At 39.4% G+C, this 16640-nt stretch overlaps 1 protein-coding gene across 2 annotated transcripts in view; it reads right to left on the reverse strand.

Annotated features, from left to right (window-relative positions):
* The window catches only part of NOTCH2 (notch receptor 2), a 163821-nt gene that overhangs the window by 126271 nt on the left and 20910 nt on the right, over positions 1-16640 (reverse strand). The window contains exon 1 of one of the 2 annotated variants that reach the window (XM_042993904.1): positions 904-1333. The exons of the other annotated variant lie outside the window; for it this stretch is intronic. Coding sequence (XP_042849838.1) covers positions 904-991 — 88 coding nt within the window. The 5' untranslated portion in view covers positions 992-1333. Of the gene's footprint in view, positions 1-903; positions 1334-16640 lie in introns of those variants that run through there. 2 annotated transcript variants of the gene reach the window in all.

Genomic DNA, 16640 nt, shown 5'->3' on the forward strand with positions numbered 1-16640 from the left:
GCAAGTGTAAAGGCCGTGAGATGGGAATGAGACTGGTATTCCAGGTGCACGTGGCTAGCGACTATTTAGCAAGGCAGAGAGTGGTAAGAGGCAGGCAGGGATTAGACTCCCACTTCTGGTCTAAGTGTGAAGGCAAGTACTGCTTGGCTTTAAGCAAGGACAATGACACCATCAGATTTGTGTTTGAAAACAGTGACGATTGTAAAATGTTCCAGTGAGTGAAAGGTTTCTTTTTTACATATGTGTATATAAATCTATTCAAGTCTTCCCTTTTTAGAACAGGTTGAAGATATCCATTCTCTTAGCTCCCCCAAAATGGTAAGAATTTTACTCTAACCTCATCCAATCTCCCAGAAGCCCCCCTTGCAAAGTGTTGGTCCAGCACTCTATAATCTACATTGACTTTCAGTTCTACTCAATTCTCAGAACTTACTCTCAGTTTGGCTTCAGAAGAACCAGACAAGAGGTCTATGCAGTACCTTCACACAATGCCATGGTTCACACTTCTTCCAGGGACAGGCCTTTTCTTACGTCTTCCAGTCTACACCTTCAGGCTCGCCTTCAAGACTGCAGTCCACCTTCCCTGCCCAGTGCCCTCCCACCACAGTAAATGCAGTCTCTCCCTGGGACGGATCACCACTGCCCTCCAGGCCTCTACCTGCTTCTCAGCTTCCTCTGCTGCCACTTCCCTCCACCATCTACACTCTACTCACTCTTTGGAGGCCCAGCCCACCTCCTGCCTCCCCCTCATAGCCTCCGAGTCTTAAGACATTGATAACTCACTCACAGTTTAGCCCTTAATTCTATACGGTCTTCTCTCTCTGCTTGTCCATGTTTAAGTTCCCAGAGGGTAGAAGACCTTTCTTCTTTTCTATCTATTTGAGGCAATATAGTTTAACGCACCAGCATCTGAGCTTGGATTCTGGCTCCACCATTTACTATCTGTCTCTGTATCCACTTTGTGCTTCAGTTTCTTCACCTGTAAAATCATCTCTCAGAACCCTGGTAAGAAATAAATAAATTAACCACTTAAACAGCCTCGAACAATGCCTGATACATAAGTAAGAACTCAAAAAAAACCTAGCTCACATAGTAGGTACTTAAATTCTTGGTAACTAAATGCATGATAAATGGTGCCTTTAGGGAAACTTGTTATATCAATCAAACCCTAGTTTAAACATACTGAGAAATCTAGAAAAATAGAAGAGCCCCAGGCAATTTAGGATGTAATATCATTAGGTGAAATAAATTCTTCCCAGTTGCCATCAATAACAATCTAATAAAAGACATACTGAACTACTACTACTACCACCAAAAAAAAGAAAAGAAAGAAAAAGCAGAGGTCACTGCTTAAAAAAAAAAAAAAAAAAAAAAAAAAGGTATAGTACTGCAATAGTACTGCAGGAATAAGAAGCCACTCACTAAAGGTACACACTATATATGAGCAAAAATGTCTTTCAATTTTAACATGGTTCTATTACTATTGTTTGAAGAACTTACTGTGAGCATGGCCTTTTACTAGGCATTGCATGGAAATCAAACAAATGAAACAATTCCTATCCTCACAGTCCATACAATCTAATGAAGGGAAGTTAGGGGTAGGGGCAAAGAGAATGTGATCTACCCAAATGACTCTGAGATAAATACAAACAAAATAAAACTTGTTTTTATATCTTTAGCAAACCCTCTTCATATCAATCTCAGGACCACCCTAAAAAGAGCCGCTAAGAAATACAACCCAAACCCTTGTTGTTTAGCACTGTGTAACTCAGTCCAGACAAGGTTCTAGAATCGATTCAAGTTTATTGGCCTTATTTGTCTATAAATACTACAAAAAAACAGAATAAGCTGTCATTGATTTTGACCAGGTCCAGGGCTTCAGGAATCTGCCCATTTAGGGACTGGCCCAAGGTATCCTGACTTGATGAAATCTTCCTTAAGATTTCGTCTAGGCGTCTGCCTAGTTTTCCAGGGCTTTTCGGTATCATGCCAGCTACATATCATTGGTTTAAAAGCCTCCCTTTGTTTTACGAATCTCTAACATGAGTAATTAAGTCTGCACCCCAGCCAGTTGTAATCTGAGCAGCCTTCAGTGTGTTTCACTTGTTGCATTAACATGTAATCGCTGTGAATTGGCATTACTTGTTGCTTTGTAGCCTCTTCAAATAAGCCTCTGTTGTCTATCTCACATGATTTTTTTTTTCCATATCCTGCTCCACTGGTCTGCAGTGTGGTATCTGTTTGTGTTTATATCCACTGCTCACTCAAAAGCCGTTTTAATATCTTAAATGGGTGGGGTTCCTAAAATATGTGAAGAGAAGGTATACACGGCCTTTTGAATTTTCTCTTTAACGTTTATGCAAATTTTGAGTACCAGCATTTGAGAGACAAGTCCTCTGAGTTTATGCCCTAGGACCTTGGCTACAGCTAGCTGCTGCTGCTGCTTCAGGCACATGGTGTCTAGAAGAGACCCGGTAAAATGAACAAAGCAAAGTTTTCCAAAATGACTGCTTGCATTATTACCAAAAGTAGGAGAATTGAGGGCAGACAGAGAGACATCAGGGATTTGCAATAATTCTCATAGCACCCTGTGATTTCAAACAACAAACTTCCACTAAACTTTTTATTCCATTTTTTGGGATCAAGCCATGAAAAAAAAAAAAATCCAAACAAACAGAAGTGCAGAAGCTTCAAATCCCAAGTGGTACATTTAAATAAAAACAAAGTAGAGAAACATCTGTCTTCCTCTTTGAAATTCGTCTTGAGTAAAAGGCAAATAAATACAACAAGGAAGATACCAGTTTTTATTTTCCTGATAGTGTTACAAGGATTTCTATGTCCTTTACAGGTATCATCTAATAGAAAATGTGTTTCCTATTTAAGAGATGCTAATACCAGACCCATAAAGATTGAGGCTTAGGCTATAGAGTTCATAGCAAAATAGTATTACTTTTCAAAAAGAGGTATACCTTGATTTAAGAAAATATAACCAACAGAAACTGAAGTTATAAATTACATAAGGGGGGGCGCCTAGGTGGCTCAGTCGGGTAAGCATCCGAATTCAGCTTAGGTCATGATCTTGCGTCTTGAGTTTGAGCCCCGCATCCGGCTCTGTGCTGAAAACTCAGAGCCTGGAGCCTGCTTCAGATTCTGTATCTCCCTCTCTCTCTGCCCCTTCCCCACTCATGCTCTGTCTCTGTCTCTCTGTCTCTGTCTCTGTCACTCTCTCTCTCAAAAATGAATAAACGTTAGGGGCGCCTGGGTGGCTTGGTCAGTTAAGCGTCTGACTTCGGCTCAGGTCATGATCTCACGGTCCGTGAGTTCGAGCTCCGCGTCAGGCTCTGTGCTGACAGCTCAGAGCCTGGAGCCTGTTTCAGATTCTGTGTCTCCCTCTCTCTCTGCCCCTCCCCCGTTCATGCTCTGTCTCTCTCTGCCTCAAAAATAAATAAACGTTAAAAAAAAATTTAAAAAAAAATGAATAAACGTTAAAAAAAAATTTTTAATAAAAATAAATAAGTAAATAAATTACATAAGGGTGTTTTTGACATTACTAATGTAATATTCATTTTATAAAGATAACCATCCTAATGAGTTGATGAATCTAGAATAATCTTTTATTTTAAAAATGCCAATTTTGTCTATTTTATACTATTAGATTCACTGCAAAAAACAAAATCCATCAATATTTGCTGTGCTATATTGACATATACTATGCATTGTTATTTACCTTTTTATTTTTGTCTTCTTAAAGACTGCAGAAAAATTTTCATTTATGAGGTAAATAAAATGAATAATTATAAAAATATATTTATAAATCAGATGTGGCCAATTTGTTAATAATCACTTCTCCACACACGTGCAGTCTTTCACTTGGAAAATACTTCCCCTCCCTTTCTTCCTTATCCATCTAGCTTACTCCTACCTATATTTCAAATCATAGATAAAACAATACCTTCCTTAAGAAGCCCTCAGAGACCCTCCAGTCTGATTTAGATGTTCACCCTCTGTGCTCCCATTACATCCTAGGTAGATTTTTTTTTTTTTTTAAGTGCTGGCTCACCTGTCTCTCTCCCTCATCTCTGTGCAAATTCCCTAAGATACAATTAGCTCATCTTTGTCTACCTGGGACCTAGCCCAGTGCTAGAACCGTAAGCAGGTATAGTCAATACTCAAGTTATTCAATGTACTATCTTTAACACAAAACCTATTAACAAAGCCAACAAGTCAACACCCAACTTGTGTTTAAAATGTTCTAAGGCCTCAATTTTAACAAGCATAGTGATCCCAAATGTGACTGTGCCTAATTCTGATATCATTTTGTATAAGCAGTAGAAAAGTAAAATGAGAAGGAAATAATGGTGCAAATTTCCTGGCCTTTAACAGGGAAGAGAAGTTGAGGAAGTGGAACCTTATTTTTCTAATCTTCACAAAACTAAACATATTTGGAAGTTCCTGCCTTAACATTTGCATGAATTAAAGATGCAGCTTCCCCCACTCTTCCCCATGAATCTTAAGCTATGTGTATTATGGTGAAGAATTGATTTAAGGGGTGCCTGGGTGGTTCAGTCAGTTGAACGTCCGACTCTTGGTGTCAGCTCAGGTCATGATCTCACAGGTTCTTGAGTGTGAGCCAAGCCCCACGTCAGGCTCTGTGCTGACAGTGCAGGGCTTGCTTGGGATTCTGTCTCTCTCCCTCTATGTCCCCCTCCCTCCCAAAATAAATAAATAAATAAATAAAGTTTTAAAAAAATGAATTAATTTAAATGAGTTGAACAAAAGCCAAAGTAATTTACATCTAAACAGCAAATACAGAAAACATAATAATAAAAATTCCAAGTGAATGGTAAGCTAAGATCATATGTTTTCATTATATAGTACCATTTTCCCCAAGTAGATTCACTAACACACATCCACAGAAAAATAAGCACCAATCTGATCCAAAGTAGACCTGATGTATTTCTTCACTATGAGCATCTAACCCTTTGGAAAATGACACTGATCAAAATAATTACAGGATTTATATATCCAAAAGGTTCATTCAGGATCTCAGTATAATAAAACCCAAGTGCAGGGGGTGCAGGGCGCCTGGGTGGCTCATTCAGTTAAGTGTCTGACTTTGGCTCAGGTCATGATCTCGCGGTTTTTTAGTTCGAGCCCCACGTCAGGCTCTGTGCTGACAGCCTGCTTCGGATTCTGTGTCTCCCCCTCTCTCCGCCCCTCCCATGCTCATGCTCTGTCTCTCTATGTCTCTCTCTTGGTCTCTCAATAACAAATAAACGTTCAATTTTTTTTTTTTTTTTTTTTTTTTAAATTTTTTTTTTTTTTTTCAATGTTTTTTATTTATTTTTGGGACAGAGAGAGACAGAGCATGAACGGGGGAGGGGCAGAGAGAGAGGGAGACACAGAATCGGAAACAGGCTCCAGGCTCCGAGCCATCAGCCCAGAGCCTGACGCGGGGCTCGAACTCACGGACCGCGAGATCGTGACCTGGCTGAAGTCGGACGCTTAACCGACTGCGCCACCCAGGCGCCCCTCAATTTTTTTTTTAATAAATACAAAATAAATAAAATAAAACCCAAGGGAGGAAGAAGCTGTATCAGATCTAGAAGTTAAATTATTCTCTATACAAATATATATATAGTGACATATAGTGGTCAAAAAAGGCCAATCTGAGGAGTTATTCCATTGTCTTATATCTTCTATTACCTCCTCTGTTCTATGATGTATATCTGTTCTGTTATCAGAAACAAACTCAGCCTGTCACCAATTTCCTGTGCTTTTAGTAAAAGCTCCCTTTTTAAAGCTTTTTAAAGACTATTTTGTTAAATACAGCTTCATTTTTTTTAAAAGCTCTTAATTTTAAATACATGCTTTTAAGTACCCTTGCTGGAAAAGAATTTTATAAATATATATAATCTTCTTGCTACCCACCCAAGAGAAACAAAAGTGCTCTTTTAGCTTAAATTGTTCAGAAAGCTTTTTAAAAGGAGCAGACAATTTCTATTGTTTGTTAATTTAGAGGTAGAGAACAAAATTATGTTAAAAATAAAAATGAAAAAACCGGAGACTGTTACATTTTATAAAATCATGGAGAATTCCCAAAACCAAATGGGGTAAATCCAGAGAACACCCTAGATTTCTTCATGGGTATCTCTTCTGCAGCCTTTTTAAAACATTGCTTTGGTTGTAGCAATGAAGGCTACTCCCAAGAATCAAGTCACCAGAACACCGTAAACTGTCACCGTATGACAGAAAGTCTGAGTCCAGCATAAAGCACCTCTACGTGTTAAGCTAACTGTTCTGAAGCCAGGGCCTGAAGAAGCTAAGATCGCAACACTTGGGTTATTTCTACATTATTATCTGGGTGACAGAAGTTCCACATCTTCATCCAAAACCACTACTCACCTGTGGACAATATTCAACTCAAAACTCCTGCACATATCACTGAGAATTGTCTAAACCCAAGAGCTCAAAAGGTCCTACCCAGAATATTCCAGATAAGCACAGAAACCTTCATTGTGAGGAAATGTCTAAATGTGGAGATGGTAAATGTATACCATTCCCATTTCCAGGAACATGTCTGGGATAACAACCTTGGAACAGAGGAAGGTAGACACTAGGAAAATATCAAATCTTTATTAACTACTGAGGGAAGAAAAAAACATGTAATATAGCATCAAACTTTAATTTTTATTTAGTTTTATTTTCAATCACTCCCTTCTTTTCACTTGTTTCTTCAAACACAGATCAATGTCAACTCACACCAACATAACTTGGGCCCCAGGGTCAACAGAAAAAAAGTAACAATAATGTACACTTAAAGGTGTCTGATGAAGAGCTGATAATTTCAATGTTCAATCAGGTCCTCTTTAAACCCCTCTCCTCTGACACACAAACCTTTCAACTACTCATATTCTGCTTTACTGTGAGTGTAAGAATTTACCTCTAAGACTACTTAGGTTTCTATGGAGCAAAAACAGCCCCACACACTGACAGTCACAATCTGGTGTGCAAATGGACATGGCCCTCCTTGCTCATCCAGTTGTTGCTGTGGATGCCCAAAGAAAGGCAGTAAAGGCAGAAAATTTTGTCTACACTAATAAATGACCATACCAGAACTTGAAATTTCCATGTTTATTTTTTAAGAAGGAAGGAAACCTAGGTTTCTCCATTTGCAGCAACACCTGGCTTGGCAAACCCAAAATTTATGTTGCCTTCATGAAGGTCTTCTTAGTTCTAGAGAGGCCAAGAGACTTCTCTTGTTTCAGCTTTAGTCCAGAGTTCTCAGAAAGAGCTACAGAAATAATGTAAACCTCAATATATTAAATTAAAATTGAGGGGATAAATCCTATTAGGGGTGTTGACTTTCTGGAGCCCAATCTTCCTCAACTCCTATGAATGAATCACAACTTCCTAGAGGAATTTAAAAAAAAAAAAAAAAAAAAAGGCAGATATCCTAACCCACCACCATTCCATCTGCTTTGCCGCCTTTCTCCTGCCTGGCAGCCCAGGGGGGTTCCAGGAAAAGATGGATTTTGGACTGAACAATACCCATGCCATGTCTGTTCTACCTAGTTTCAACCCAGCTACGATGTTAGGCATATGGTAAATGTTCGAAAAATGCTTTCAAAGCCAAACTGTTGAAGGAGCAGGCCAGTTTTCTATCTCCCTCCAAGAGAACATAAACAAGTCCCTAATTTCCCACAAAAGAAGACAAAAATAAAATCTGCAAAATGATAGTTTATTCTAGCTTTCTAAGGTCAAGAAGACCTGGCAGAGGAGATATTTTCATCTCTTTTGTTTATCTCTCTTAAAATACTCTCCTTAGTAAAAATTCATTCCACTTTGGGGACATGGGAGTGATATTCATGTAGAACAAGAGGGATTTAAAAAGGGAGTTTTACCAGTTACACCACTCTAGGCCCAGTGGGAATGTCCTTCCCACCACCACCTCATCACATTAACAGGATTAAGTCCTTTGGAAAACCAGTATTAAAGCAAGTAACCCTGAGTTCAAGCAAAGGGACAAAGGATTTAAGCAAATGTGGTTATTAGGGTAGTGCTAGTGATTAAATAACATTTCCCCTCCTCCCTACCAAAGTACACATGACCTCATCGAGAATATGAAAACCAAAGCATTGTAATCACTTTGACTATAAGCCTGAATATAAATTACCATAGAAAGTCTCAAATACTTTATGTTTTATATTAAAAATGTCGAGTGGGGGAGAGGGGAAAGTGGGTGATGGGCATTGAGGAGGGCACTTGTTGGGAGGAGCACTGGGTGTTGTATGGAAACCAATTTGACAGTAAATTATATTAAAAACAAATGTCAAGTGAATCAAGTATCCTCCCTCTCTTTGTGATATGACTTTTGAATTAAGTAGAAAAAGTTCCTAAATCTGCACAGAATAGGCTTCCACATGTGCCCTTCCAACACCACACACACACACACACAAAAAAAAAAACCCAAATCAGCAACCTTCCTACAATACAATATCTTATGTAACTCTAATGATGTGAATTTCAGAAAGTAGCCAGTCATAGCCTAAGTTAGTTGGCTGGCCAGTGTCCTTCCAGTAAAATGAGAGTAACAAACATCTGCTCTCCCTACAGATGGGAGTTGGTACTGACTTGGCAACATGCATTTAGGATTAACATCTCAACTTCCAAAGGTCAGGGATTTTTTAGCTGATTTCCATCCATGTTCCCTCGCCCAAACCTACAAGTATTCTAAGACCAATGTGAACACTGGCCAAACAAATCAGAATGTCAGCTCCCAACTCTTGCTTTCTCGCCCCTGCTACGTCTGACTTAAGACAATGCTACAATAAAAATACCTTCCTAGTTTACAAAACATTTTCATACAAATGACCTCATTTGATCCCTACAACAACCCTGTAAGGCATGCAAATTGGAAATAGCACCATTTACAGAAGAGGAAAACTGCAACTCAAAGAAATAAGGAACCTGACCAAAGTCATTCAAGTCAAGATGGCCAAGCCTGCACCAGAACAAGTCTTTTATCTAGCAGTCCAGCATCCTTCCACTCACTACATCTGTTGAGATGCAGTCAGTGAAGCCTGATATCTACCCAAACCTGCAAACCTCTATAATATAACATCCCCATGTAGATAAGCACCCACATACCAGCTATGTACATGAAAAACATTTATGCCAAAGACCAGCTAATGACCATATGCTTATCAAAAATAAAACTAAGACTAAGTTCCTAGGATAACAGGGGCCACCAATGCTTTATTTCAGAACCACTCTTCATGGACATGCCCTAACAAGGACTGACATACATTCATTAGTATCACTCCCACCTCCACAACAAAAGAACCCCAGTTTGGAACCTGCCAATTGTAGGATTCAATACACTGCTATGTATTATTTCTCAAGACAAACATAAAAACAAACTACCCTATGAGATAAAAGAATGGGTGAAATTGTACCGAGTTCTTCCTTTGTAAAATTGTAACTACATACCATCTTTCCTCAAGCACAGAGTAGTATCAAGAAGCAAAAGGAAATTATGGAACCAGATCATAAAAATGATCACATCTTATACGTTGACAAGATTTTACTCTTAAGAAGGGTGGAACTCTATTAAAAGTAGGTGACCCATCATCATTTGATCAAGTTACCCAAATTCAATTTATCAGAAATAAATTCCTCCAGAGAACACACCTACAGTTAAGCTAGTGAAACTGAACCTTTAAACAGAAAAAGTGTGGCCTGCTAGTCAGAGAAGGCATGTAATAACTAATGTGGCAAACCAAGAATGCCATAAGAGACAGAATATTTTCTTCATCTGGTCTGCTTCTCTCCAATTAAAGGAATCAACTGAGAGGGGAAAAAAGACAAAAACTCACCTTCCCAAACCAAGGAATAAACTATCCAGACACATACCCTTAATCATACTGGATCCCACTTAAGGAAACCTTAAACAGCTCGCGGCACTGTTTTTCCACACATCTCAAAACACCAGACTCTTGTCTTCCAAAGTCAGAAGGATAAATTTCATCATTACAGTTTGGTATAATGTTCCACAAAATACTACCCTACTTCATGTCCACACCACTAAAAAACTTACAAAAATAATGACACGTTAAAATAGATTGCTTTCCTGTTTCTCTTATAACTTTTTTTTTAAAGGATATCTGACACCATATACCAACTCTGACCCATGAATTGGTAGATGAATTCAAAATAAAACTTTAAAATACAATTGGTCTACAATGAATAATATACTTTCCACAAATAAATACTCCGTCAAAATTCAGAAAATCTGATACAAATCTAAGGAGAAAATGGATTTTTGAAAAGTATTGAGCAAAAGGAAAACTAGCTATAATTGAAAAAGAAATGAAAGGCAACTTCTTTTTTTGCATGTAAGCCTCACTTCTGAAATAAGAGTTGTCTCTGCTCAGCTGGAGGAAAACCACAGGACTTGGAATAACTCACTTAAAGTACTGTCCCTCCTTATGTTAAAATGACACTGTTGACTCACCCTCAATAGGACATGTGCTTGGTTTAACTCGTTTTTCCAGTAAGAATAATGAAATGAGCTGCTCTTATATCGAAATGATTTTCATCCTTATGACTAAAAAAATATTTGGAAATACCTACAAATATAGAATACATGTCCCTGAGTTTGTCTGGCTCTGCTGTGTGGCCAAAGTGAGTTTTATCCCTCTCTAATTTGCTCTCCAGTCTCTCCACAAATGATGACCAGTGTTACTCCTTTTTACTTCATTACAAAAATGGAACTTCTTCTAATTACCAAAATAATCTTTCACTGCATTTACTCAGTATATCTCTGTCTCAGCTAATCCCCACAGTCCTGGGCTTCCAAATTCTGAAATGACCAAATTCATTTCCTTTACTTCTGATTGCAAGTCTTGTTCAACCTTGGGGGATACTGCAGAAGGCCTACCACACAACAACCCTCACATAGTACCAATACCATTCACCAGCACTCCATAGCAAAGTATGGCATACTGTCCATTCTATTGCGGCCAACAGAGCAATAAACTTGTTCTCCAGTTAAGACTGAAGGAATTTTTTTAAAAATCAGCAAACGTTAACAAGCCCTAATGTGAATTATGAGGTTAATCACTACAATGGTAGGGAGAGAAGTCTTTTTATTAAAAAAAAAAAAATTTTTTTTTTAATGTGTTTATTTTTGAGACAGAGAGAGACAGAGCATGAGCAGGGGAGGGGCAGAGAGGGAGGGAGACACAGAATCCAAAGCAGGCTCCAGGCTCTGAGCTGTCAGCACAGAGCCTGACACAGGGCTCAAACTCACAGACTGTGAGATCATGACCTGAGCTGAAGTCGGACGCTTAACCGATTGAGCCACCCAAGAGCCCCGGGAGAGAAGTCTTAAAGACATCAAACAGGGGTTTTGCACCAACACAGACCAAGAAAGGGAAAGTTGTGGGGTGCCAGGCTGGCTCAGTCCATGGAGCATGAGACTCTTGATCTCAGTCCTGAGTTCAAGCCCCAGGCTGAGGGTAGGGTTTACTTTAAAAAAAAATTCTTTTTTAATTGAAAACAAGGGGGGAGGGGGTCCATTTTCCTTAAATCAAAAACACCATTTTTTCTCAAAAAAAGGATTCAACTTAATTCACATACATCCTCCATTCTTACATAATCAACTCTGGAAAGATCACTTTTTAATTCAAAACTTACATTCAAAAACTATTTTGCAGAGGGACATTAGAAATATTGGGAGTAGTTCAGTTGGTTAAGCATCCAACTCTTGATTTTGGCTCAGGTCATGATCTCATGGTCCATGAGACTGAGCCCCGTGTGGGGACTGATCCCCCTGCTTGGGATTCATTCATATTCTCTCTCTCTTTCTCTTCCCCTCCAACACACTCTCTCTCTCCCAAAATAAATAAATAAACTTTAAAAATAAGAAATATTGGGAGTGAAAAATAATATGCTTAATGAAGAACCAATAGCTTTGACATTAAACTCTTCAATTTTCATTCTGGACCAGTAGTCTGCAAACTGAGACGTGTGTATCCCAGAAGTGGAGGGGTGTAAGGCCATCCCTTGGGGCATCATAAGCACTTTAATCTACACATGTACAGTCTAAAACCCATATAATTAAGCTTTACTAGGAGTTAACTTATGCATGTATGGTTTAATAGCTGTACATACATATAATTTGAAAATATTTATTTACCTACTTGGAGGAGCGGGTCCATGCTAAAAAAAAAAAAAAAAAAGTTTTTCTCGGGCCATAAATTTTATTAAAAGTTTGGAGGTTCTTGTTTTACCCCCACATTTCACAAACTAGGACACACATAGCCCAGCGGGTACATAGCATTTGAGGGGAAATGCAGATAAACCTGGTACATGTTCCTGGTGCCTCTATTTCATTCACTCTAGAGTTAGTGACAGTCATTCTTTTCTGTAATGAGATGCTTTGGAAGACAACTCTGGTGAACACATCTTAGAATGAAAGGGGCCACAGACTGATGACCTAGGTACTCTGTCTGCTCTCTATCATCCAGCCATCTGACTGAAGGCCAACCACCTCACTACTCCAGGCCTTTTTAGGCTCCTTCTCACTCAAATTTTATGATTCACAAGTTAAGGTTTTCATCCTATCCTTATGTATTAGCCTCTCCTCCCCATCAATCTCCATCCCTGCCTCCCTCCCCAATGAGGCCTTGACTTTGCATTTCCTCAGCTTCCATCAACCATTAGTAGGATGCTAAAAGGCACTTGCTGGAAGGGTCTGTAAGCATTCTCAAGTTATTTTCAAGTGTCTCCCATTACTCCTGGACAGACTGTAAGTCCCTTGGTATAAAGTGTTGGGGCAGCATTCTATAGGAGGACCTACCATAGATCACCACCTGATCATGCCGAGAATCCACAGCCCTGCCCTCATGCAAATCAGCAATGTACTGATTTAGGGGGGAAAGCATTAGGAACCTAAATTACCCACATAATGAAGGTATATGGTCTAGAGAAGAAAGAAAGAAAAGGAAAAAAAAGGAAAGGAAAGGAAAGGAAAGGAAAGGAAAGGAAAGGAAAGAAAAAAGAAAAGAAAGAGAGCGATCTGAAACCATGCCTAGACAAGCTAGGCTATGAGGAAAATAGCTCTGAACTCGGCAAGAACAAAATGAGGAACTGGGGACAGCATAGAGAAGTGTTAACTCATGCTGGTAGGATGCCCCCTCTCACTCCAAACCACCGAGTTCATGGCCCAGCCATGGCTACCCTGTCCAAATAATTAGTAATCACACAAGTGAATATAAGCAACTTGTGTGGAGCTTGGACTGTTAGTTCATATTATTATCCTCATCCCGTCAAGTATACCAGAAACTAACCGGACAAATGCTACATCTTCATCTGCAGGCTTTGGGGGTTTCGTGGCACAATTTCCACCTACCCAGAACAGAAGGACATTCAACTTCCCTTTTCAGGTTTTGTCAACATCTCTAAAGGTTCCATGGCATATTTCCATCACGTGAAAAGATAAGACTCAATTCCCAGGCAATAGAGTGCACTTTTAAGGAAGCAGCATGATGTGAGAAAGGAAGCAGTGGACCAGGGGCTAAAAACTCAGATATCTGGTCTTTGTACTCCACTGACTATTCTGTGCCCTTGAAAAATCACTTACTTTTCTAAGGCTTAAATTTTCTAATCTCTTTTTCAAAAATGATGATTAGATGACCTATGGTCCCATAGCCAATGAAGCAGTAGTTTGCAAACTTTTTTTTACTGTTATCTACAGTAAGAAACATATTTTAAGTCAGAACTCAATATTCACAGGAAAAAAAATTTCAAGAAACAATGCTTATCCTATGTAATATTTTCTATTCAGTTCCAATTTTCCCCAAAAAGTGCTGTTTGAGACCTACCAAATCATGCCCCACTAGTGGTCATAATGTGCAGTTTAAAAACCTTGGACTAGAGCACTGAAGTAAAGTACAGACTTGCAATAAGACAGACCTAGCTCCAACTAGCTGTATCATCTTGGGTAAGTCACCAACCTCTTCAAAATTCATCTTTTAGATCAAGATGAAAACACCAGGGTTGTTATAACATGGGATAATAAATGTAAAGCACTTAGCTACATTATTTCTGACATAGAACAAGTACTCAATAAAAAGTTGTGATGAGGGGCACCTGGGTGGCTCAGTCGGTTAAGCGTCCAACTTCGGCTCAGGTCATGATCTCACAGTTTGTGAGTTTGAGCCCCACGTCCGGCTCTGTGCTGACAGCTCAGAGCCTGGAGCCTGCTTTGGATTCTGTGTCTCCCTCCCTCTCTGTTCAGAGCTCACGCTCTGTCGTTCTGTCTCTCTCTCAAAAATAAACATTAAAAAAAATTTTTTAAGTTGTCGGGATGATTAATAACATCAGTGCTATTATTATGAAATTCAAAGATTCCAAAAGAAAGTAAAATAAGTGGAAAGGAGCTAGGAGAAGGGGCAGGTTCACCTGCAAGCATCAAGAAACAGCAGAACTGATATCAAGTTAATCCCAGCCTGTGCTCATTGAAATTCCACAAAGGGATTTTTGTGTGCTTTCTTCACAGTATCCCCTAACAACTATAACAGTGGCTGGCACATAGTGGACACTCACATACTTGTTGGATGAATTAATTAATACATCTGGAAGCTCACCTCTGTGCACTGGAAGAGCAGTGAAAAGATCCCAGCCAGCCTGCATAGTTCCCTCTGCCCCCAAACTCAAAACACCTAATGTTGCTTTAAGCCAGTCGTTCTCAAAGTGTAATTTCCAAAACAGCAGGAGCATCTGGGAACTTGTCAGAAATGTGAATTATCAGGTCCCAATCCAGGCCTACAGAATCATAAACTCAAGGGATGGGCCCTGGGCCCAGCAATCTGTATTCTAATAAGCCCTCCAAACTTGATGCATACTCAAGTTTGAAAACCACGATTCCAAACTGTGATGGCTTGGAACCTTACAGCAATCCCAGGGGGCTGTATGTACAACCAAAGGGACTCCTGCAAAATTCATTAGTCATAGGAACTAGTTACTCATCTAGTTCAACCAAGACTCTTCAGAGCCAGCTACAACCTCCAAGGAAGTTCCCAAGAATGGCTTCTCCTCTTTTGCTTCTCCTTAGCTCACCACTAGAGCCTAAACTGGACAAAACAAAACAAAAACAAAAACCCTTTGGAACAACTACTCTAACATTCAGCACAAGGCCTAACTCTTAGAAGGAATAGAAAACCTACTTTTTTTTTTTTTTTTTTTTTTTTTTTTTGAGAGACAGAGAGCATGAGCATGGGATGGGAGAGGGGGGAGAAAAAGACAGAGAGAGACAGAGTGAGAGAGAACACCCCAAGCAGGCTCCACCCCCAGCACGGAGCCCAATATGGGGCTCAATCTCACCCGTGAGATTGTGACCTGAGCCAAAGTCAAGAGTTGGACACAACTGAGCCACCCAGGCGCCCCACAAAACCTATTTCTTAAATGGCCTCTTAGCTAAGTACATTCCCTGGGCTCACACTGTCCCATACCAACACTTGTGTGCCACAGGCTCAGGACGCTTTCTGAAAATCTACGTTTGTTCCCAAGAAGTAAGCTAGGCCTCACAGCCAGTCTGCACACAGCAACCCTGGCACTGAAACTGTACGGCACTGCTCTACCAATACCTACCTCGCATTTGACCACTTGCCAAAATCAATGAGAACCAGTGAAGCATCCATCTTGTACACAAACACATGCTTCAGAAAGATAATCAAATATTAATATCCAAAATTAAAGTTTGTGATGTTAATAGATCCAAGAACACAACTGTATCACTAGATTGAGTCTGTTCCTTCAGAAAGTCATAGAAAAGCTCACTAATTTCTATAAAACCTTAATTTTCCAAAAGCCACCTTAGTCAGAAGCTCTGCAGTGCCATCAGACTCTAGTTAGAAACAACTAGATTTACGGATAACCAATGATTTTTATCAAAAGGCAGGAAAACATAACAATTTTTTTTCCACTCTGAAAGGACTGCTAACATACCTTCCAAAGGCAAGGAAGTACCTTTTAATATCAGGAAGATTCCATATTTCTGCCAATAAAATGATGCAGTTATACACACGGGACAGAAAGAAGACCTGGCCTTGGTGCTCCAGCCAGCCCTGGTACTTGACAGCGTGGCTACTGATTAGGTCTCAGAGACAGTCTCTGTCGCAGTCTCCAGAAATGAACACATGGTCTTATAAAAGATATGATGCCCTTGAAAGTGCTTTGCAAACTATTAGATATTATCTTCTCAACATGCAAATTTATTCCTGTGAACCGATTCCTTCCCTCACTCATTCACCAAAATGATTTATATTAGAAAGTGCTCATAAGTGGTTTGACAGCAATTGTAACAAAAAATGTAAACTAGAAAAGATACTGAACACTTCTGTATACATACAGTAGCATGAAGCCAGAGACATGAAGGCTTTCAAATGCAAAGAAATGGGTTAGAAAAATGACCCATCATACATTGGCCTTTAATGGTTTAGGCAAAAATTAGAGCTAGAAAGACATGCCATTTAAGACAGAAAATGAATGACAAATAACAAATAACGTAAGATATTCCAAAAGCTCACAAAAGGATATATTTAAAGAGAAGTTTGGGAACAAAGAGCTAGGGA

The sequence above is a fragment of the Panthera tigris genome, chromosome C1 (assembly GCF_018350195.1).
Source record: "Panthera tigris isolate Pti1 chromosome C1, P.tigris_Pti1_mat1.1, whole genome shotgun sequence".
NCBI lineage: Eukaryota > Metazoa > Chordata > Mammalia > Carnivora > Felidae > Panthera > Panthera tigris.